General features: G+C 38.5%; 1 protein-coding gene across 5 annotated transcripts in view; it reads right to left on the bottom strand.

Moving 5' to 3' along the window:
• Positions 1-25,329, bottom strand: part of ralgapa2 (Ral GTPase activating protein catalytic subunit alpha 2) — a 140,836-nt gene that overhangs the window by 46,857 nt on the left and 68,650 nt on the right. For all 5 annotated transcript variants that reach the window (XM_066721915.1, XM_066722177.1, XM_066721997.1 and 2 more), the window contains 13 exons: positions 20,438-20,566; positions 19,463-19,591; positions 19,245-19,303; positions 18,904-19,012; positions 16,695-16,805; positions 16,464-16,532; positions 16,128-16,265; positions 13,351-13,534; positions 8,698-9,481; positions 6,245-6,316; positions 5,877-6,000; positions 5,538-5,693; positions 1,758-1,916 (listed from right to left, as the gene is read on the bottom strand). In XM_066721915.1, coding sequence (XP_066578012.1) covers positions 1,758-1,916; positions 5,538-5,693; positions 5,877-6,000; positions 6,245-6,316; positions 8,698-9,481; positions 13,351-13,534; positions 16,128-16,265; positions 16,464-16,532; positions 16,695-16,805; positions 18,904-19,012; positions 19,245-19,303; positions 19,463-19,591; positions 20,438-20,566 — 2,223 coding nt within the window. The remainder of the gene's footprint in view (positions 1-1,757; positions 1,917-5,537; positions 5,694-5,876; positions 6,001-6,244; positions 6,317-8,697; positions 9,482-13,350; positions 13,535-16,127; positions 16,266-16,463; positions 16,533-16,694; positions 16,806-18,903; positions 19,013-19,244; positions 19,304-19,462; positions 19,592-20,437; positions 20,567-25,329) is intronic.

The following is a 25,329-nucleotide window of genomic DNA, read 5'->3' as shown; positions in this document are numbered from 1 at the left end:
TCTAGCTTGCTCTGGGAATAGCATTTAAAGAGTGTGGACCACAGTTTCCCCAGCAGGCACCATCACCAAGACAGCCTATTTACTCTCGAGAGTGCACCAAGAAGCCAAAGATTGTAATGTGGAGACAAGCTCCTACTGTCAGGATTGTAATGTCTTAATGTGGATGTTAAGAACAGCACAGGTAAGATTTGCTTACGAAAAACTAAAAATGGAGAGCCTTAATCGCATATCTTTCCAAACCACATTCACAATCCCTAACATTGGGCTAGAATGTCCAGACCCACCGAACAATAGAAATGTACTTTTCACATGGGCTAAATCACACGATTATTTAACCCTCTGAAGGCTTGGTTTCAAATCCAGCTTTGCCTCCCACTGGACCAAATGGACATTAGTCAGGGTCATAAAAGGCACCACATAATGCAATACAATTGAGCTGTTTCGCTTGGCCATGACCCAGGTCTGAACAGCAGGTGGGATGCTGGGTGGGATTATTTGCTAGCAGGAGTATCAGAGTAAGTGCATCTAGTGTTAACGGGCACTGTGCCCAACTATGATTCATAAGAAAACCCATCTTTTAATTAACGAAAGAAAATTGATTTTATGTATATTTATTTATTTATCAACTTATCTATCTTACTAGGGTTGTGTTTTTTGTCTCCTCTAGTGATGTACGTCATGCTTTAATGCAGTTGTTTAATAAGGCAGTCATGTTTAAACATAAATCAACATTGGATACACCTGTGAAGGTTTGGAGAAATAAACATCCAGAGCTCTCTAACCATTACACAATCTGATAGCAGTGCAAATGATTGTATTACATTCTGTTTTTCTGATGTATCATAGAACATATGAGGCAAATTAGCAGAGTAACAAAATATTAAAGCACGCCACATTGGTACATTCATCGAAAATGGAAAAAGACGCAAAACATTTTTTTAATAAAACTTTACCAGAGTGGAGTGTTTTTTTTTCATGAACAGAGAGTGTGTAAGAGGGAGATTCTCTGACCTGAAGAGTCTCTCTTTTCTCTTAAAAGATTTTTTTAAATGCACTTAAATGCACAGGTTACAACTCATGGCCCATAAATGATCTCCATTAACATGCATTCGATTTTTACTATGCTTTAGAAAGAGGCACAGTGCTATTGTTACTAACTGTTGCTTTGAATGTGACGGCACACAACTGTCCATGTGGTCTCAGAAGATGAAAATCCGCCTTTAAGGACTGATAGCCCAGGAGTAGTAAAGTAATGTCACTATGTCGGCTGAGGCAGTTTATCAGAGCTCGTTGTTTTCAACGGTTCCCTGTGTGTGTGTGAAATTTTTAACAGACAAAATCTCCTTCGAGGGACTGTTACATGTTTTGCCACTTCCTTCTGTCTGTATGTCCCTGCTCAGTGAACTAAGCTGACAAAATACAGCTGTAGCTAAAATTGAGATAACAGAAGAGTGAGTGATGGAAAGCACGATATTTTTCAGCCAACAAGAAGAAATACACGATTCTGTTTGCTCCTGGTCATCCATGCGAGTGTGAGTGACCAGATCAACAGCAATCTACAAAGATGTAAGTTTGTACTCTGTCTGTGAACAATGAAGATTAAAGCCAGAAGGCTGAAGCTGACAATTGCAAGTGTTATTGACAAACACTAGAGCGAAAGGAATCCTAGTCATTACAAGACAATTATAGTGGAGTGTATGTTTTAAAACCCATATGCTTGCATCCCCAATTGTGCGAAGGCTCATGAAAATACATACCTGTGGTTTCTTCATGATCTGGATGAAGAACATGTGATTCTTCATTGGATAAACAATAATTAACACGTCCCCGAAATCTGTGGGTATAATGCCCTTGCGATAGTCTCTCGTGTGCTCAGACCAGACGATGTGAACCTCATCATTTCCCAGGTGACGAAGCTGAAACAGTAAATTGGTTCTTGATTAATAGAGGTGATGACAGAAGTGTATTAACAGATCAAACATTCACTAATTAAATTACTGCAAATCAGGTTGTCCCCATTTCTGCAACACACACATATGTATACACAGACGCACACATTCAAATACATTTAAGAATAGGGACAAAAGGTAAGAATCGGAATAATGCAGGAAAAATATGACAGAAAAAGCCATGTCCTGTTTTATTTGAACCATTTCAAAGTAATCTAACAGAAAAGCAACATCAATTATTGGTAATAGATTCTAAATGATACCGTAATAAATATTTTATTATATGATGCAGCATCAATGAAAACAGATTCAGTCTTCAATGTTTTAAACAGAAGTATATTTCAACAGAAAGTGAGTTCTTAACATCTTAGCATGATTCAGGTTGTGGATTTAGTCTGGAGTCAAATTAGAAGCTGAAGATATGGCTGTTTTGATTGGTTGTTCAACTTTGGAGACCTGTGCTGCACATGGGCACGAGTTCCTTCAGTTGTTTAAGTAATGCACGCACCTGCCATTTCCTCCTTTTTCTTTTTTGTTCACCTTCTGACAAGCATTTAAATATATACGTCAGAAGTCTAAAGCAATCACATCAAGAAAGACGGTTTGCGTTTGTATAGGGCTGTGTGCTTGAGGGCCCTGCCTGTCTGATGCCACTTGCAGCTGCTGTAGACACAGCTTTCTCCATGAAAGTGACTGTAGCTGGTGCTCCTCTGGCAGCTGCAAGAGACATCTGACAGACAGCAGCCTGGAGGACACACCTCCTGCACTGACACAAGCTGACATCTTGGAAACAATTATATTACACTAATAAATGTAAAACATCAACGACAAAAATTAGCTCAGGTAACATCTGGTGATGTACTGCAAAAGTTTTGTAATGTTGCAGTGTGACATTGTGATGTGACAGCAAACAAATGTCGCCATATAGAAAATATTTGTATGAAAAGGACAGTGGATTAATGAGATTTATTTTAAGGAATAAAATAAAATAATGCCCTCCAAATAAGTCACAACCTTGTGAACGTTTAGGAGAACCATAATCTCTAATTTCATGAAAAGATTCTAACACTAACCCTGGATGATTTTAAAGGAACACATCTACTCAGCCACCACACACGGACAACATTTGTTTCATAACTCAATTTTAGAACTGCAAGGATCGATAGTTTAGTCAAGAATAGTTACAAAGGCCAGACCTGAAAGACACCAGAATACTTATATTTAGTAGAGCACTTCTTGAAACATCTTACTTCCTTTAAATGTGCCAAGTGTGGCATAAACACACATTTATGTGAGTTCACAGTGCCACACTAGACATCTAAATCTAAATCAAATAAGCGATGAGTACATTCAGATTATGCATGGTGCTCCAGTACTTCTAAATATATCTTTGCACTTTTTCAGCAGCATTCAATTGGCAGTGTCTGCAGCCGAGACACATTACCCCTTGTTAACCCCAGTTCCTCCCACTGAAACACAATGTGTGGACCGCAAGCCTCCACACACTGCAGGATAAGTCTTATAAAAACAGCCTCTTTTTCTGAGCTGACTTGTCGTGTGCCCCAGTAATTTACACGCTGGTGCAGAGAGCGCCTGGGGCAGTTCAGTTTGTACGCATGGCAGGCGTCAGACCACTTGTCACTCTGACACAGGCCCTGTACCCCACAGGCTGACCTCCTGGTCCAGCTAACTGCTTTAACAAGGCCAGCTGCTCGGTCCAGGGCCCTCAATTGGATTGTGGAATTCGTGTTTTTTTGTCTGGGACCCCTGTTTTCTAAGAAGCAAGCTGGTCGGCAATCTTCCCCTTGTTTTGTGTGGACTGAAAGACTTAAGTTTTATTTGTAAATTAACCACGAAACTTCCTGCCAGAAATGGGCTGCTTGGATGCTGATAATGTGCCCCTTTCATTCCCCTCCACTCATACTGTGTCGCTGCCAATTTGTTTTCTTGATGCTGCCCTGCCTCGGGCTACAAAGGGCCTTGTAAGATATAAGTGCAATTACAGTGCTTGGAGTCAAATGAATTGTACAAACCCAATCGCACAGCTTTGTCCCGAGCTTTGCAAACCCTTCAGCAGTTAGATTAGCTGTTGAAAATCTAATCTACTGAAAGCTAACAAATTTCTCTGGCTACTGAGCAAAGGTTCAGTATGGGGTCGCGAGTGCTTTTCAGGATCTGATTAATTTCCCTCACGATGGGACATTATATGATAGCATGAATCACTCTGGCAGCGTTTGCAGCTCATTTCTCAATGCTAACTGCAGTTCAGGGGCTGTACAGAAGCATGCTGATACTGCTATTGATTTCCCCCTCTGGCTTCATGGAAAATCAGATAAAAGGCTTCTCATACCATCCACTAGGTTTTTTTGCTTCCCTAGGACTGGCAGATAATCTCAGAATTTGGGACCAAGTCACACCAGAACCAGCAGTATCACGGAAAAGAGGAACAGGAGGTACAATTAAAGGTATCATTCTCATTAACCAACTGTCACATGCCACCTCCCCCCCCCACTCTCAAGACAACAGGCGTTCTGGAGGCAGGAGGAAACGGCAATCGCAGACCGCATTAAATACCTGATTTTATCCAACTCCATGGGCACCTCTCTGTGTGGCACTGAGGGCCTTGGCCAGCTGCACCAATCAATATAACTGGTTAAAAAGCACACGGATCAAAAAGAAAAAGATAGGCCATATTGCTATTCCACAGTCCAATCAATACCCTAGTATGCACAATCTCCAGTGGTACTCCCTGTACACTGGGTCACAAAATGCTCACTTCAGGATAAATAAACAACATCTATAACGATTTAGAAGCAAAATGCTGTTTCTCACGGGTTGTGTTCTCGGGGGGGGGGGGGGGGGGGTTGGTTCTGTTAGCAGGCAACAGTGTTTAATAACACCACAATTAGGGCTGTTTTCCACATTATCTATAATCTGAGCAGAATAAATAAATACAATTTAAAACATATAATACAGTAATAAAATGTAGTGGTTGCATTTCAGTTAATATATATATTTTTCTTATGCAACAACTTTTAAAAATAGGAAATTCTCTCTGAGTGTTACAATTCACAATGAAACCACAGCTACAGATATAGAGAAAAAAAGACCATCCTGAAAAAGAAAACGTCGATACGCCAGTGTGTAGACAAACAAATGGGGAAATTACATTTTGTACACAAAGTGAACATCAATTCTAGAGTGTATTGTAAAAGGCAAACAAAATAAGACTGATGTTTCCACAGTATGTATTCTTTTTTTTATAAGATCAAAACAAGGCTATGAATTCTGGATAAGGGTATACATATTCTCCCCTGGTTAATGATTTGCCACAGTAGGTAAATAACATCAGTCTGTGCTTTATTTGTCATTGTATGTCTGTATTCCAAGGAAGATTGTGGAAGCAATAAACAAAGAAACTAACAAAACAGTTCATGTGAATATGCCATCCCAGACACAATCAATTAACTTTTTAGGCAATAATATAGTAACACCCATATTCCCATAAGCCTAACATTCGCTGTTTTGGCATAACTCGTGTGTGTCCGTATCTGGTTCGAGGCTGGCCGCTTCTGGTAGCTTGGTTACCTTTTTTGTCAGAGAGTCATCCGAGTCGGAGGGCATCCTCGTGGACACGTGGAAGATGACCTCCACAGTAGAGGTAGCATAGTAAGGGGCGGTGTGGCCCGTGCTGCCGTTCCTCTGCAGGCCGCCCATGAAGCCGCAGTGCGTGGCCAGATCCACCTGTGAGTCACGCACACCACAGTGTCTTAACATCGCACCCGTCTCAGCAAACAACAACAAAATGGCAACGCTGACATAAACCACTAGAATGCCAATCTCTTATTTACTTATATATAGGAAACTGTAATCATAAGGTGACTAAATTTGCCAATCCCTACATGAACGTCAATCAAAAGAAAATACCTCCCAGCCAAGTCCAGAGACAAAATCCTCATATGCCTGGCTGCCTTCTGTGTTTGACAAAATGGAGCATTTATCTTCCTGCCCGTCGCCGATATAAAAAACAGCAATCTTGTGGGTTTCTCTGCTGCAAAGAAAATCGAAAGCATTTGTAATATAACCAGGTTAGCTTTAAAATAATATTCTACATTGGATATCTGTCACAATCCTGCTGTGTGTGTATGAAAATATAATACATACTGTTATTCACTCAGAACAGCTGATACATATACGTATATCAATAGTGGTTTCATACATTATCAGGGTAAACACTTTATTAAACTATAGATTGAATAGCAAGTGGCACTCAAAGATCAAGATAACCAACTTACCACTGCCTTGAATCCAAGTTTTTAAGTTCTCTTAAGAGCTTGGAGTTCTTCTTCAGCAGATGAAAACTTTTCCTGTTAAAAATAATAAGACAAATCAAACAAACAAACAAATTAGACTATTACAGTTGTATTATGGAAAATAAAAATATCCCCCACACTGGGAAAAGACAATCTTTGAAACTTTGTCCATAATGACCATTTATGACATTTTACAATCGTAACAATAAGGAACTGAATTAGTGCAATTAACTAAATCAAGTGCACTATAAACATATCTGACAACTCTTTTAAAAATGAAGCTTTCTCCAATTTCAATTATGTGAAGAAATTATTATAGATGTTAGAGACTGGTAGGATATTCACACCTTGATGGACGATATTGACCAGTCTTTCAGTGTCTCAGGGACACATCTATGCTACACATACAATCCCCTCTCTGCCCAAGGTGCTTAATCCTAATATCAACATAAGGTTAAAGAAATGTTTTTAAAGCCCCTGGTTTAGAGATGTTAGGATTTTTTTCCATTTTTAAAAGTGTACCTTTGTAAGTTTGTTTAATTTCAAGGTATGCTTTATGCATTTTTAATAATGAAATACACCCCCATCACATCTATTTAATAAGATAGAGGAACACGTTTAAAATCCCCATACTTCTGAAATCTTGTTGTAAACTTGTTTCATTAAATGTGTCGGGTTATTCCTGCAAATTCCGAACAAATGCTCTTCCCTTTTCCCCTAGATGTATTTGTAAGACATGTGCCTGTTGTTTTATTCTGTCATTTTGATCCTCTGTGAGGATCGCAGGAGTCACGGGAATCTCAATTTCCTGTAATTAACCTTCCTGCTCATCAAAATCTTAACATGATCAATAAGTGCAACAGAACATCCTTGTCTGTCTTATTACTACTCTTCTTCTGTGTCGTTTACTTTTGTGAAGTTGTTTGTGGCTAAATGAGATGAAGAAAGCTATTACACTATACCACGTAACCACGGCCCAAAGCACACAGCCAAAGCTGCACTGGAGTGTCTAAAGAACAAAAAGGAGCACTGACCTAAATTCAATCAAAAATACTTGGCATGAAGATTCCCCAAAGATCTTGACAGAGCTTGGACAGTTTTGTGAAGAAGAAAGGTCAAATATTGCCAAATCTAGGTGTGAAAAGTTGGTAGAGACCTATCCCAACAGACTCACAACTTAACTGCTTCCACCAATTCCACCAATTAACTCAGGGGGGTGGAGACTCATCCAAGTATGATATTTCAGTTTTGTATTTTTACTATTTTTTCACAATAAAACCTTTTTTAACTTAACAGTGTGGAGAATGGTGAGCAGATAAGTGAAAAAAAAACTAATTTAAATGCATGAAAATCACGAAACTAAAGTTCAAGGGGGTGTAGACCTTCTATAGACACAGAGTTTCTGAGAACAGCTAGAATCCAGTCATGATCTGTGGCAAAATATACTGAGTTCTTCTAGTCTTTCATCCTTGCTTGTGTCTTTCAGTCCAGTAAGTCTAGTAGTTCTTCTTTGAACTTCCAGTAAGAGCAACCTTCTACAGAGCAGAGTACAGTGTTGTCGAAGTGGTCTAATGAAGGTATTACAGGAGCGCACAATTCTCTCTACGGAATTGTTCTCTTATGCTCTTAGATAACAAACGGACAAATAAGATGCCTGGGTTAAGTGCTTCTCCACAAGGCCTAGATGATAATGACTGTAATGAATCCACTATAACATTTATTTTTCTCCCCAGAGTGCCATCCATTTCTGTGCCTGGCATTGTATACTAACATTATTTTTTTTATTCCCAACACTTTGCATTCACGAGAATTAAAATTCATTTTCCAGGTTTCCATCCATGTATCTCTTCTATATTGTGTATGGATAACTGGGTATTAATATTCCCTCTTCCTGTAGGATCAGAAAATGTATGGCTTTGAGTTATAAAGTTCTGATCCATGTTGTTTACACAAAGCAGGGGGAAAACCAGGGAGGGCCCGGCGGAAAACCAACTGGGACTCAGTTCTGAGGTTGCCCAGATCATGTGACTCTTCCCTCAAGACTCCTCCTCTGCAAAGACAACCAGTAACTTCTACCGAGTCTACTAAGTCAATATACGATTAAGTATTTAAAAAAAAATATGAATAATGTAAAAATAATGGGGCTGCAATTGGATGAATGTTTAGATTTTTTCTAGGCTCTTGTCTGAAACAAGGCTTTAACTTCCTCCAAAAAAGTCAGAGAGATTTGGAAAGCAAAGCATTCTCTGTCTTTCTGAAACAGTATCTCAGCTGTATAAACACACAAAGTATTTCCACACTATTGATTTAATCACTTTAAGTGTAATAGGTTTCATTCTAATGGGTCTGCTTTTTCCTGGTTTCTTATATTCTGCTCATTCTGTTGGTCTCCACTGGCACTATGATATATAGAGGACAGTGAGGAAGAAGCTTACCTTCGATCCCAAGAATTCATCCCCAGGTCGTTCAACAGCAGCCGGCAGAAATAGAAAGGAGCTTTGGGCTCTTGATGAGTTGGTTCTTCCTGACTAGCTACTTTCATGCTGAAGTCCTTATTCCATCTCTTAACATGTTCCTCCTCTTGGATGGTCTGCTTTAAGATGGTCTCAATAATGGCATTTTCTTGGTCTAAGTTCATACCGAACGGTGAAGGAGCCGGAACATTGAGCTTCAGCTGGGGCTGCGGGAGGCATTCAGGACTGCTGTGTCCAAGACTCTCCAGGAGCTCGTCCAACACATCTCGCCCTTCTTCAGTGTCAAGAGAATCCCAACCAGATGAGTTCACTTGGTCTCCCCTACAGGGACTCTCAAAATGCATTGTGGTTTTGTGGTTGCCGTCATGACTGGAGACATGTCCATCTAAAGGCTTATACAGAACATTACCATCCCAAGAGTACTTCCCTGAGATGTCCCTCACGATGACCCGGACATCCGAAGAAGCCATCGGTGGCTCACCAGTTCCAGTCCTTTCCGCCGGGATCTGCAGATAGGAAACAAGAGTGCTGTCGTTGAACACAAAGAGCTGCAGGTTGGGGCTCTTGAAGACTTCGGAGGACAGCTCGGAGGACTCCACATAATGGTTGTCGTGGTTCTCGCTGATGAGACTGTGAAGGACAGCAGGACCTCCACTGAGAGGATGGTGGCCCAAGTGGTTCACCAGGTGGGTCATGATCATGCGAGCAGTCAGAGGAATCAGTTCCATATTCCTTCGCCTTTTCTCTGAAAATACAAATAAAAAAATATGTTAAGAATAAAGGGAAAAAAAACTGTTGATACAGATGCTGACACGTCTGTATAGAAAGAGAGGAGATTCAAGATTAGACCACTAAAGAAAAGAAATGTAAAGTAGAGTATGATGCTTGATTTCCAAGTGCTGTGCTGTTACTCCTTTCCAGAATTGTATTAAATAACAACAACAAAAACAAAATGATTCAATTTTCTCCAACCACTTCAAAGGATTTGGTTCATAAAAAAAAGCATATATGAATTTATCAGCTACGAAACATAGGTTTGCTTTCTTATTAATACATCAAAGCAGTTTTTAGACCATTCCTGCTGGAGCTTTTTGACAATCCAGTCCCAGGACACTTGAAGAGAACTGTATGAATAATGAACAAAATGTACAGCATCACATATCATCACTCCAGTCCTGAACCAAATCCCCCATAATTACACACCTGAACATGACTGCAGGTGAGCAGTAGAGAAGAAAACACATTCAAGTGTAATCGGCAAACTGTGAGCAGTGCTGGCGGCAAAATCAGTCTCTTTGGAAAAACAGTCCAATTGACAGATCTAACAGTTAATAGCTATACACAGGGTGCATACTAATAGACAAGATAGACAAAGTGCAAAGTAAAACAAAACAAGAACAAACTGAATGATCAAGTAGGATCGTAATCTAAAAAACAGAAGGGCATTTTTTAAAACCAGATCTACCCAAGATGGGTGCCATCCAATGACCGTTAAGTTCCCTGTTGAAGTCATGTATATTATCGTCCTTCCTTATTGAATTGCTACTTTTTTCTTCAATACAAAATATAAAAAATCCAGGTTTCCATGATCCTGACTACCCAGTACAAATTAGACAAAGACAAGATGACCTGAAATTGTGCAAATCCAATCCTAATTGTATTTGTATTTTTGCCCATATATTATCATAAAGGTCAATGCTACATCTTCAATTTTTGATATACTGCTAATGGCACTTGACTTGCTCTTATTTCATTATGAATAATGTTTGCTAATTTAAACATGGATATTACATACACATTAGCAGGCTATCATGCAATGAATGGGATCTCCATTCATAACTGCACTCATGAAAAAGCTGGCAGAGGCTGTGAGAAGGACAGTCATTTAATAATGAATGTGAATGTTGAATTATTTTCAAAGACTGTTTGACATTTGTAACGTGTAACACTTTTTTTTGTTTTTGTTCCTGGGTAGTAAGTGTTATTTCCTAATTGCTTATGCCTCAAAAGTATAGAAAATGGCAATTATTCCCCACAAACTTTGCTTTTGTGACCAGGACAGTGATATTTTGAAATATACCTATTTCCAATGAGAAAATGGGCAAATTTGTGTCTTTTCGTTCACTAAAGTAATACAAAAATACAGTAAATACAGTATAATCGTAAATCTCGAAAAACTACTCACTTCTAAATCTTTTCTAGTCATTTTTGAATTACTTTAGTATAAATACATGTTAATTTGGATTCATATGTTGTTTTTTTCTGAGTTTATGTGAACGAAAAGACAAATTCGCTATTAACATGTTTATGAGTTTACATTTTAAAGTAATGTGAACTGACTGATCGCTGTTAAATCTGAATATTTCAGCAACATCTTAAAAGTCTTAAAATACATTGTTTACTGACATCCTAAAATATCACTGTGTGTGAAAGTGAACATAATTCTATTAAATCCATGTGTTACAAACTTGAAACAAAAAAGTAAAAAGTATCAACCTGTGTAACCGTCATCTTTTTAAATAAAATTTTGATATAAATAAAACAAACCTTCTTTTAAGCATCAGGAAAACAGAACAAACAAACAACCCACACATACAAAAAAAACATAACAGATGACTGGCCAAATGGTAACTGGATTAAGTGGCTGTTGGTTGAAAATCCATCTGTTGGACGGTTTCCCTCCTGAGCTAGTGGTGATAAGACTGAAAGTAAGGCCACTGTAATTACCAAAACCCTACTTTATAACCATCTACTGAATATTTAACAGTTGGTCTGAGACAAAGTGGCTCCAGTAAACATAACAAAAATACTTATTTCAGGCACTGTAAAGATGACAATATTTAAATACATTTATTTTACATAATAAATACATTTATTATATTACGTATCGGTAAGCCCTGAGCCCAAACACTAACTGAGGCCTATGTAAACCGTCAAGCACCATCAGCTGAAACACTTTGTTTGACTTCTGGCACTACGCATGTGACCTCCTGCCAGTACTACAAAACTCTTGATTGAAAAGACCCACAATATCACCGCCCCAGGACTCCTGCTTCCATGTCTGAGACTCAAGTTGAATTTGGTTTTATTTCATTTACGACTGCCAGGTATTTCCTGATGCACTGGAGATCAAAGCACACAGGATGACCGCCTGGTTAGACTGACAATCGTCAATGGAAGCAGCTCAAGGCCCTGCAGGAGTGCAGCTCTAGGCACTAGTGGCCGGCACAACCTCCATTTCCATCGCTCCACATCCCAGCAGTGGAAAGCATTGCCAAACCTGCCGCCAAAGTGCAAGCTTTCAATAAGCCTTTCAGAAAGCCTCCTGAGCAGCAATGTTGCGCATGGAAGCAGAATCCCAATCCACATCCTGCCTAAAATGTCTATGTTCATAATGCTCTGAGCTCCAACCGTCTCAAAAGAAAAATACCATTTTTTTTATAATGAAACTGAAAAAGTTTGCTCAGTCTGGATTTTTCAAATAGTAAATAATATCACAGGTAACCATGTCTCAAGTTCAGATGAAAATGTAGATTTGTTTCCAGAACTATAACTTGCAATCATTTGCCTTACTACACATGTGCTTGCACTTATTCCTCTTCTGGATCCTTTCATATAAATGAACAAATATAGCTTTGAGACATAATTACAACAGGGCTGTTTTTTTTTTTTTTTTTTTTAATCCTTGCTTAAGAGTTAAGGCCATTCAGATTTTTGTATGTAGCATCTAATTATCAAAGGCTATGAAAAGGCCATTCGATTCTGACAGTATTGAAAAGATTCCTATTACTCATTAAGCAGTGAAGCATCTTTGTAATCCAAAGAATAGATTTCTACGTACCATTGATACTGAATTTTAATCATTAAAATGTTCATGACTATTCATGCCAAATGGAATACATTTCCTCTTCATGTTAAACCATAGAAAGAAAACATTCACATTATAACACTGCCTGAAATACTATTGATTCCCTCCGAGGTACAAAAACCATGAGAAAATTGGATTTTTTGCATTATACCCAACATTACTTTCACATGAACTGAAAAGAGCTTGGTAACTTCCTGGTTTCGTTCTTCTCTGTGCTGCACATCACCTCAGATAATGTATAATATATATATATATATATATATAGTAGTTTTCTTCATATGTAAATGTTTCAAGGCATACGTTATTTAAACAAAATACAGGCATGATAATAAAAAAATATAAGTAATTTCACATTGTACACTTATGTAGCCGTCACAAACCTATACATTTGTGAATAACAGCAATCTGCAACCAAACTACTTGGATAGAGAAAACAGTGGGAGACGGTCTCATATTCTAACCAAGAAGCCAACAACATCTTGTGCATTAGACGGACATATACGTATAAACAAACACCAATCTCTTAACCCGCATTCTTACTTATAAGCATATTTATACAAGCAGATATACACGCGGTCCAGCCAGGCAATCTACTGCACAGCAGGCTTTAAATGACCTCACTTTAGTGTGACATCCTGCTTCATTCTGTGCCAACAAATCTAAGGTTGCACCCTGCTGATCCCCTTAAGACTGACCTGTTAATGACAGTGACTTTAGCAAAGGCGGCTGCGATGCCGAGAACTCACCCTCCGCCACCGTGAGCAGGTTGCCAAAATCCACCGTGGAGTGAGACTGCAGTGGCTCTGAGTTTTTGACGTTTCCCAGAGCCAGGAAAGGGTCGTAGTCTGTAGCCGACAGGTCAGCTAGACTGAGAAGATAATGGCTTTGCTGGGTGTGGAGGTTAGACCCATAAACGCAACAGTGCAGCACCTGGGAGAGACCACAAACAGTAGTTTAATTAAATTGAACAGTATTATTTTAATGTAAAACAGCTGACTTGGGTTTTGGTTCCAGAATAAATTTAGAAGCTTTAATGTTCAATGTTTCTTTCATGAGATTTGAAAAGAAGTTGCACTGAAGGTTCACCTTTGGACAGAGTTTCAATGTGGGTGTTGCAAAATATGGAAATATTACAAATGAAATAGAAAAAACAAAAACAATAAACAAACATTTAATAAAATAACTCTCCATACAAAGCTACTTATCCCAAAGTAGATAGCCAATCATTCAAGGACCTTTAACCTTTAATTAAGGACCTTTAATTTCAAGAGCAGAAAGACTGTTCCTTAAACAACAGGTGACCCACCGGTAGGGAAAGTGTTCACTTTAGTGTTAAAATATACGCTTAATATTCTCTCATTAAAAGCTCCTGTGCTTTGTAGTATTGCTGTGGATAATGAGGTTTAATTGAAGGAAGCCCAATAAACATCTACAGTTCCCTATGGCAAATATGGTTCAACAAGTTTCAGCTTTAACCTTTTTAAAGCTGTCAATTGACAACAATTTAAGTCAGTGTAATCTGGCTTGGTATTTAGACTCAAGTCCCACATGAGAAAGGTTGGAATTTTCTTGAATGTAATTGTGAAAAATCATACAATGGATGAAAATGCCCAGTACAGGTTTCTCATTTCCTTTAGCAAAATAAACATTGACAATTGCAAGTCGACACAGATTTGCATGATTTTTTTTTTTCTAAATAAAAGTGCTGCAACACAACAAGTACCTGACTAACCAAGGCGAGGCTGGGGGGAGATCTATTCAATACAACTTTGCTCTTTCACACATGTAAGGAGGGACTTCTGATTCATCACATGCCCTGTATGGGGTCCCCAAAACAAACTCTCACCATTAATTTAGATATATTGCAAAGTCACACAATTTCATTGTCATCCACATGTCCTTCTTTTCCTCTAGGACTTAATTAAAATCAGATGGCTGTGCTGCACAGACTTATCTCAGCTCAGTCAAAACGCTGTCCCTGGAGTTGCATTTACAAGCTGCGGAATTATGTAAAGTTCCTCCCTAAATAAATAGAACAAAAAAGCTGCTTAGGAGGGCTTATGATCAATCAATCAATCAATTTTAATTTGTATAGCGCCCTTCGCAGGGTAGCCACAGAGCGCTTTACAGACTGGCATCTTTAATAAGGGTATCCCATTACCTCTATGGGTATAATCGCTTAAAATGTGTCCTTTCTTTGTACACATCTTAGTGTCATCCCTTGAATTGTCAGCCACAAAAAAACTGTATGAATAGCGGACCAATTAATAAAGGTCTAGAATTAAATTGTCAGAAAAGTAACAGTATGGCAAAATCAGTGTGAAATATATAACAAAAAACTGGATACTGGATTTTTCTGGATACCTAAGATATCTAAGTGTCAGTGGAGACTCCTGTGTGGCTAATGTTTTAAAAGCATCTGAATGAATCCCACAGTCTATACCCCCTCAGGCTGTAGTGCAAGGTGGACCAACCAGCTCGATAATAAGTATGTGTGTGTGTACTTGCGTACATTTCAGGGGGGAAAAATATTAAATACAAACATCCTGGATACTGAAAACAGAAAAGAAACATTTGAAGGTAGAATATACAGCCAATTGAGTGATGGGTTATGTAATGCAGAAACACTGCGCTTGCATTTGACATGTGAAACCAAATCGTTTAAAACCACACTGGCAGACGTTTGTTGTATTCATGCTTAACAAGCTCAGAGCAAAATAATTACATTTCCATACTTAAAATGGTGTCAGGAATCCGACATGCCTTGAGTCTTCTCTTTATAAACATGTCTATGAGTTTACATTTTAAAGTAATGTGAACTGACTGATATATCGCTGTTAAATCTGAATATTTCAGCAACATCTTAAAAGTCTTAAAATACATTGTTTGCTGACATCCTAAAAACAACATCACAATTAACAGATACTAACTGGATTCATTTAGCTTTAGGTTGATATTTATATTGTTGGGAAGCCACTTTTCAGAACTGCAATTAGTGTTTTTGTAACGCAAGAGGATTTATGAAAAAATTAGTTAATTTTTGATTCGCATTCCAAATGCGGCCTTGATGTGGTTACTAATGTTGGAAAAAAAAAAAAAAAAAAAAATCAATTAACCTGAAGGCAGCAGATGGGCCTCGGATTGAAGTTGGGGTCATGTTTGGATTTTGGATTCTGCATTATTAAACCTTCATCTTTATCATCCTAACAATGGCTCATTTAAATAATTTAGGCATTTAAAAAAATAAATCTTCACAGAGCTCAGACTTTTCTGTCCGTGCCTTTGATTAGCCAAGACATTCATTTATTTCATTTTCTACCAGCAGTGGTCTCTTCCATTTTCAATCGAGAGGAAAAATGGGCTCCCAAAATGCATTGAAAATAACATGCTTTTTTCTGTAACTGTGGGCATCACTTTTTGTGTACAAAAACACATGTATTTGATCTGAAGTAATGTATTTTCTCACCAGAGCCAGTTAAGGTAAAGAAAGAGGCAGACAGCAAGGCTATAAAGCCATACTTACTCTGTAAATATAGTCCAACAGAGGGGCTTTTTGTGAGGAAGGATCTTCGAGCACAGGCATGGTAATAGGCTCCAGCAGTGTGTTCAGAGGTATTGCTATGCACCAATCCAGCAGGCAGAGGAGCAGTGATACCATTAGCTAAGTAATACAAAAAAGAGAAGCCTTCCATTAGTAGTACATTGTGTTCTCGCCCATAACAAGCTACACAAAAATAATCAATTAGGCAGCAGGAAAGCTTCCGGAAGACAGGCTTGCACAGAATTCCATTACAACTGACGGGTGCTCGGCAGATTCTATAAATAAAGGAGGGGAGAGTTTGTACTGCTACAACGTTACCTTTTTGTCAGCTTCCATGGTAGAATGTTCCGCACTCGGCAGAAGGAATGCTATTGTGGCCACAAAAATCTGTAAATGGAAAAATTAATTGCGAGAGAGTTTTTTTGCCTTAAAATGTACACTTTCTTTTGGGAAAATGCTTGAGGGAACAACGAGCGAGTTTTATCAGAGGGGAGGGGAGGCAGGGGAACGCACGCTCGGCTCAGCTTGTTCCGTGGCCGCATTACTTACTTCAGTGATTTTCTTTGGAAGAGAGGATTCGTATCTCTGTAGGTTTTGCCAGTGACAGATCAGAAGCTGGAACACATCACAGGCTACGTGGGCCACCGCTTTATTGGAAAACTGGGGGAAAAGAACGATGGATTATAAAGGCATCAGTGCTTAGTGTTATTTAACCGTTTTTCTTTTTCCTTGTGATTGTTTTGTGTTTTAATATTAAAGGCAATTTTCTGCAGAGGAAATGCAGGCGTCAGGCAGTAGCAGCGTGATATAATAAACAATACCTTTCTTGTACTTATGCCCCGTGAATAGAAAATCACGTTATAAAAATTAAACAAAAATCTTTTCTACATTAGAAGAAAGTCAGCAGAAAAAGTGTTGAAAAACATCTGCCACAGCATTATACTCAGGGGGGTCAGGTTGTCTTAAATAGGCACAAACATTGAGATTGTACTAATTATTATTTTATTTTTTTGAAAGACTGAACAGCAGTCAAACTTCATTATACGCTTATCCTTATTCTAAAGTAATTCACATTATTTTGATATACAATATCCCATTTACACAGATGGAGTTTTACTGGAGCAAAGCCCTAAGCCCTACTCCACACGTCGAATCAAAGCTGAGACAGGGATGCACACACTTGTTTGTTTCTTTTTCCACACGGCTAAAAATCGGATGCATCATCATAAAAAAATCATGACTCACGCTCTCGAAAACTGAGGAACTAGAGACTACAGGAGGTATTCTTAATGACGGTAGTTTTCATTTCTTTACATTTTGTTCTGTAAAATTTCAAACATATAAGCTTTGAGCTTTCAAATTCTCCAAAAGAGCAAAATTTATTAATACGTTCGGAGACAAAACCTTGTATTTTAACTTGGAAAAGCTAAGTGAGTTCTTTTGCAGGCCTTCAATGCTCTGCCCTTGGCAACACATTACAAAAGCCTACAGAATGAATGTCAAGAGTCTTGCCAGGAGTGTCAGTATTTATTATTAAGCGGATCTGAAGAAGCGGCATGAGTTCTGAGCATCTGTAATATACATGCATAGCCTTCAGCTTGAGTGTTTCTATGATTCTTTCCAAATGAGTAACACACGAGCAAGTATCTCATTCTCACATTCCTCTATAATGACCCTTGCCTGTGTGTTTTTTCTTCTTCAATAGTAAGCATTTCAGTAATAAGACCTTCATTAAGAATATATGTAATAGAAAAAACAAAATTACTAACTACACGAAACTATGGTACTGTACCCCCAACTGGCATTAACACCTGTATGTTAAATAAGTATGTACTTGTTTATTTTTGGTGCTAAGTATTGTCTATGTATATAAGTCGGATTCAATCCCCAGTATACACTCTCCGATCAGGCGAATATGCTTTAACACGACGTGAAACCCATCTAAGATACTAAATCTTAGAGTTCACCACCTGCTTTTAGCAAATTATTTAGCTTTTCCTTTTTTCTGGACACTTTATTCCTCATTGCAAGTTCCTAAGAGGAAATGATTACTTTTCCATTAGTGCAACAATTGCTGCAGCAGGAGGCTGGATGATGAAACTGTTTAAATTGCCACATATCCTCTGAGCACACACTTGCAATGGGAACAGGTAGCCTGAAAATAATGGCACCGCACCAACATTTATTTATTTATTTTTTGTCTTCTGGTGACCGCAGATTCCTTCCAAAACCTATTTGAGTACCAAGCAGGTAATAGGTCTGTGAAGCACAGATATCAGTGTACAAAAGGGCTGAAATTACAGAAAGCTGAGGAAAATTGTAGACTTAAAACATTTTATTACATGTTATTTTGGCTCATATTTTGGATCATATTCACTTAAGATTTCAAGAGAAATTTGTTTTGCCTAAATTTCAAGTTGGCTTGACCAAATGGGGTCTCTTGTGTATGCAGACAAACAGTCAGTTTCTTTGCAAAAATGATGCATGCAGTACAGGTTCCTACAGTATTACATATTACTTAATTAATTCACTATGGACTATGCTGCTATCTGCAGTGTGTATTTTAACAAGGCCTTCAGTTGCCAATTTAAGTGCATGTTAGTAAGACAGACAATATCAATCATTACACTCTGATTAAATAAACCAAAAGCCATTAACAATAACTACACTAAACAGTCACCTTGTGCTTTGGATAACCACTTAGAACCGTTTTAAAGAGAAAAAAACATAAAATATGGATAATATTTGGAAATCGTACCTTCAGTGTTACCCCAATGACGTTTATTGCATCTTTAACCTGCGGGTGATTGGATTGCTGCACTAGTTCTTCACAGATCCAGACACCAAGACTGCAAATGGCAATACACCTACACAAAATGAAACACATTACCCTCCGCCCTGGCATTACAGAACATTACAAAAGGAAATACTCCCTCACAGCAGCTTAATTAGTCATTAGCATAATCTACTTTATTCCAGTGGCTTTTTATGAGAATTTATATTAGAAAGTTAAAAAATGAAGTAATTACTTTAGGATACATATTTAGGATATAATAATAATAATACATATAATTGCATATTCTCTGTCCAGTCGCATACCTTGCACCCTCACTGGGCTCATTCCTTGCAATCTTCAGTAATATGTTGATCAAATAGTCCTGAAAGAAGAACAACAACAGCACTGATGAACCCTAAAGGCATTTGATGTGTACAAACATATCAGGCACTTTGTCCCTTTACCAGCTGCTCTGAGCAGTAATGCAGATACACATTAAGACAGTTGTTTCCTTTACTGTCACACAGTGTGCTTTCGGTACCTTAATGTCCTCGTTCCCTACGATGATATCAGAGGTTCCTGGAACTGTCTGCAGTAAGGGCATCTGTTGGTAAAGGCTGGGAAAGCACACTAAAGATCCGAGAACAGTCTGTGCTTCGATCCGAGGGGCCTTCAAAAACAAGAACGAGTCATTCTTACTATTTATAGAACATCATTAATTTCACAGGTAAACATCACGATTGTGTTACTATTTATATACATACATATGATTACTATACCTTGAAATTCTAAAATATTGGTAAAATATTCTATATACACTCGAGAACAAACTTAATTGTGTGCATTCGGTATCTGTTAGCTTTATAACAAAATGGCTTTGATACGTAACTAATATTTTAAGGAGATATTTAGTGACAAAATAACTATCTAAAGTGAGAAATAAAACACGACTCGATGTTTAAGGTGGGTCTCAGAGTGCTTTTACATTTTAAACTACCGTAATAAAGGTCTAGTTCAATTGATTGTAAATGACAGACAACCACCTGCAACAAACTGTTTGTGTACTTAAACATATGGAACTATTTGCACAGTGTTTGCCTTACGTTAAGGCCATGCAATCAAACAATTCTGATAGCAAAAGCAGGCAGTACTGGATGTCCACACATCTGCCCTGCCTCTTGTTCTGTGCACCTGGAAATTTCCACATTCGGCCCTCCTGCTTAATAAGCATTTGAAACCCAAGATTGTGACGCTGGTGTGTCAGGGCTCTACGCTGGTGACTTTTTTCTCACAATCTGGCCTTTTGATGAAACGCCTTTGCAGTGCGGGCCGAGTCACTTTATACTGCAATTTCACACCTCGGCTGCCATGGCATCTACCCCGAGAGCCCAGGTTCACAGCGCACTAATGAGCAGAGCACCTGTTCCAGGGCAGAAATCTGAACCTTGTTAGCTGCTGCAGTTTCATCCCTCTCGGGGCTGGGCGGAGGGTGAGGTTTAAACACCGTCATGCTCACCTCCAGCACCTCGGTGCTGAGGACCCGGGCGGCAGCTGTGATGAAGTCGCCCACCAGCATGGTGAAGCCAGGTAGGGCGAGAAAGAAGAACCGTGGGGAGCAGTGCCTGATGACTGTGTTCAGCACGTCCTGGAAAAACATAAGAGAAATACTAAATCAACAAAAAATAAATAGAGAGATCGTTTCCAAATATCTGTTGTGAATTACTGTACAACTGTATTTCTATTGCCCTCCACATGCCCTCCTCTTTGAAACCACTTGCAAATGAGAGAGAAAGAGAGAGAGAAATCAGTTAAAATGTTAAGCTGTTTGGAAATTTAAGTTTGACAGTTGATAGAATTGATGTCAAAGATTATCTGTTTTTGATTGAGGATTATAAACCACCAGCAATAGTCAAAACCTGCCAAACAAGTTTAATCCAAGTTATTAAAGGGTATTTCAATAAAAAAAAAAAACAACAACAACATTAACACTAACTACTTGATTTATTTAGTAGTATTGAGATTATCTGTGGAAAGTAATAACTGGGGTTAATTTTGTCGACCCCAACCATAGGAAATTAGATCCATCAAAACAGTACTTTTACAGCTCATATGATAGTTCCTATTGGACAGAGAAACTACAATTTGTATAGTTATGTTGACTTGGCAAGTAAAAAAAAAAATATTTCTTCTTTACATCAAGACACTTGTTTTCTTGAAGTGATTTTGTTTTGTTCATGTCAAACACAGTGAAGAAAGTTCTGTGTTCTTATACCTTTTTCAGATGAGGGGTATACCTTAAATACATTTGGACAAAACCAGTACACAGTGCCCTGTATGGAAAACTGAAGCCTTCCAGATTCAAGCTCCTCGCAATCCGAACCCTACAACCCACAATCTGTAGCGCTAAGACGCTAAAAAGTAACAAGTAAGTGGTTTATGACCAATACTGCTCCCATCTTGGCTGCGGCCGCCGAGTGTATCGAACAATGGGAGCGGGCCCTTGCGACGGGGGGGCTTTTCCTGGAAGCTGTAATGAATGAGCAAATGAGCCGATTCCAAACGAGATAACTCTGGTACAGCAATGGTAGAGGTGGAGCCAAAGCCCTTCCGCCAGGTTAATATTTAAACAGGGGGGTTTTAAATCCTCTCAGCCCTCAGCAGGCAATATCCAACAAAGCAAACATACTCTGAGAAAAGAAGCAGATGGGTTCTTCTGGTATCACAGTGCCCAGTGAATTCAGCATGTAGGGGTTGAACAAAAGACTCACCTTTCTATAATTAAAAGGCTGATTAATGTGTTGCCTTCCTTAGTACACACCTGTAATTACAAACAGGGCCCAGGTATTGTGATCCCCAGTCGCTGAATGCCCAGCACCGAGCAACCCAGCGGCAGATGGGAGTTCATTTCTGTTGACATATGCTGCAATAAAGAGGGATTTGTGCAAACCTGGCTTTCAAGGTGGCAGAACGAAGCATATTTTGAAGATTAATATTGTAAACAGCCATGTTGTTAACTGTGCTTTCCTATTAAAGACCCATCTGTCATATTTGCAGGCAGCATCAGATATTGGTGCTGGAAAGTTCAGCATAATACAGCGTTTGCAGTGTATACATATCTAAATTGATTCCCCCCCTTCAATAAGCAAGGGACTGGAGCTGAAGTATCTAAGCCACAATATGACAGCGCTTAAACCTTACCCTGATTCAAAAATAAATACATGTGTATGTAACAATACATGGCACAGTGTAGCAATGCAGTTCCAAAGTCCTTGCAACAGAAAATGTTTTAAAGGATACAAAATCGAGCCTCAATCTAGCAACGCTTAAAATAATTGTACAGCTTTCTGAAATCTCTAAACTTCAGAAAAATGTGCATAGTGAAAAACAGATCTGTAAAATAATACTGTTTTATTAGCTTTCTTTTTTCCTGTGTGAATCTGTTAGATACTATAGAAATGCCAAAAACAGTGAAGTGGGAATACTGTCACATACTGTGGCCTGTCACATAAACAATCTAACTCAATAATCAGTTAATGCTTCATGTTTACTTCTTGTTTTTCCGTAAGTGTATGGAGGTCCGAGTAAAAACGATGAAGTGCACTGATTCAGTCAGCAGCACTATACAGGAAAGCATTACTCTCCTCAAAGTGCACACGTGTATTCTCTCACCCTCACAATACACCTCCCCTCCATGTGCATTGTAAGTGTGAATGCACAGACGATCTGAGGCATCTTTGCACAGTAATGCAACACCTAAATCCTTATTCTGAACATTCTCGTTCCAATATGTAATATATTACAGATACAAGGTGTTAAACCACAAAGACAGAATTTTCTTTGTCATTAGCAGCCTTCTCCATAAGACGAGCTCTTCCTGAATACCAATCGAGGCATTTTAAAGCATGATGTATTTGAATGGATGGGTTATTTGATTTGGGAAGAGCTTCAAACCACTGGACTTATATGCATTCTCTGAATTCTCAGTTTAAAAGAAGAAGATTCCAGAAGTTGCTGTACTCCGCAGATTGAAAATACTAGGTTCTGTAATTGATGGGTATGAGAAGCAAAATACTTTACCTATCTGTCCGGTCCTATATGCAGGTGCTGTTGTTTTGTAGTCTTCATGCTTTCTTATTTCCCAAATCACAAGTACGGCTATGCAAAATAAGAAGCAACATTCCACAGACCTTAACCAAAAATGTACATTGAAGCACTTACATTAAATTCATAATGCATGATCAATGTACCCATTAATACAGCCTCTGCTTATTCTCAGCAAAATAATAACCAAGCAATTACTGTACATCATAAAGATGCATTCCCAATCAAATCCAGGAAGCCGTGTTCTAGCTCAGTATTAGAGACAGAAAGACAAGATGTTTCGTATGACTGGGAAGTATTCGTTTCAACTCGAAGGATGAGCAGCTCACGCGCTCAGAGAAACTGTAGTAAAATTCCAGATATTAATGAGATTATTCAATATTGTTTTTCACAATTGTAGGCCTTTTATGAATCTCGGAGGAGCTAGTAAAGAAAGCCGATGGCGAGGCTATGCGCGGCTTATCTCACTGCCACATGTTTATGGAAAAGGTGCAGACCAGTAACATCTGCCCTATATCAATCCGATTGTAAAAAATCAGGTAGTTCAAATAGAGTCACGCTTTTTCTCCTCCTTTTAAAAGCTCTGTTCTGTAAATACCAGCCACGTTCAGCTGCTCAGTACCTGGTAAATGAATCACTTTAATTGAATGCTTTGTAAACAGTGAATGGAAAAAAACAAAAGCAATAAAGAAAACATGTTGCGGCAGTAATAGAAAATTGGTTTACGCATTTGGTTGGATTGACATTTTTCTTCATTCTCCTATAATTGACCTTTGGAACATGTAATGTGTAGAACAATTTCTGGTAATTAGTGGCTCCGAACCTTTGGATGATTACACAAAATGAGCATTTTAGAGGAAGTGGCAATTCTGAAAACATTTCCATTGTATGTATAATTACAGAAACATAATTTGAGATTTCTTTGTAGAAAAGGCACTATATCCCCTCGTGCTGACAGCAGGTTTTTAGCAACAAAAGGTGCATTAATGCAATTTGGGAAAGCTGGTTAACCCTTCCCCTCCCAAACAGTGCAGCTGAAACCCAAGGACAGGAAACTGAGGATTGAAAAGTTTTAATTATAATCAAAATCCACTTACCAGAAATGCAATAAGACATACTGGAAAATGGGCATTTTCAGATCCTGAGACAAAATGAGGCTATCTTTAGCTGTCGTTTTATTTCAGAAGAATTATCATAAAAAAGACACAAAAAATGAAAATGTCTCAAGCAATCTGCGTTCACAATTTGCACAATTATTTCCTGAATCATTTGTGTTCTCATTTCTGATACAGAATTGAAGCATGATTTTCTCTTGATAAAGGAAAGGCTTTATACTTAAAATTCACTTTTTATTTAATCAAGAAATATATCCTAACAGGAAGAGGTAGGAGGTTGTTACACATTATAAAATCAACAAACCCAAAAAAATTCATAAATCATAAATAACAGATTTAGTATGTGGTCATATACAAATTAAATAAATAAAACTAATAGATCTATTAATAAATCATAAATAACAGATAGTTTTCAATTCAGTAGCTACATAAAACCTGATCACTTTAATTTAGATCAAATAATGAATGTCCTACAACGATTGCAAAACAGCCTTTAATTAAATCCAACAGTCACCCACTGCAGTTGTAGTCTCTTCAACTCTTTAATCTCAGCCCTTTTTAGCGATAACTCTGGCAACATATTGTAAGTAAGCAGGCTTCCTATAGAAAGTATAGCACTACCAGGCATCCCTCTGTCGCTTGTTTCACGTCACGCAGATTTCAGTCATTCTGCACAGAATCTGACCATTTAGACAATGAATGCTCAGACTTTGCTTTGATTCTGTGCAGAATGACGAAAGTGAATGACAAAAGCCACATAGCTCAAGTTTTCAACGTCAATGCATGAGACTGGTCAACCTGAGCCGGGGGGGGGGGGGGGGCAAGCAAGTGGCATAGTTTGTTGGAAATGCATGCTATGTGTTTGACTTCAGAGCTATCTATGCAAAGACACACTTCCCAGCATAAAAATACTACATACTAAAACACAACAAAAATAGCCCACAATTATCTGTACAAAATATATATTACTATAATATGCCATAATGTATTTTCTGGTGTAGGAATCTAACCTAGAATTAAATGTTATGCTCGCAGCCCTTGCTCATAGAACGGACACAGCAGGGATTCAAACCCGGATCTCCGCACCACAGTGCAGTGACCTTACCGCAGCACCAAACAGAGACGTATTCACGATAATTATTTGAGGTGAGGGCGTGAGGCGGTATACCTTTTACCGGCACAGCCCTAGGTC

This window comes from Amia ocellicauda, chromosome 1 (genome assembly GCF_036373705.1).
Source record: "Amia ocellicauda isolate fAmiCal2 chromosome 1, fAmiCal2.hap1, whole genome shotgun sequence".
Classification (NCBI taxonomy): domain Eukaryota; kingdom Metazoa; phylum Chordata; class Actinopteri; order Amiiformes; family Amiidae; genus Amia; species Amia ocellicauda.
This window is presented reverse-complemented; position numbering and strand designations above follow the sequence as displayed.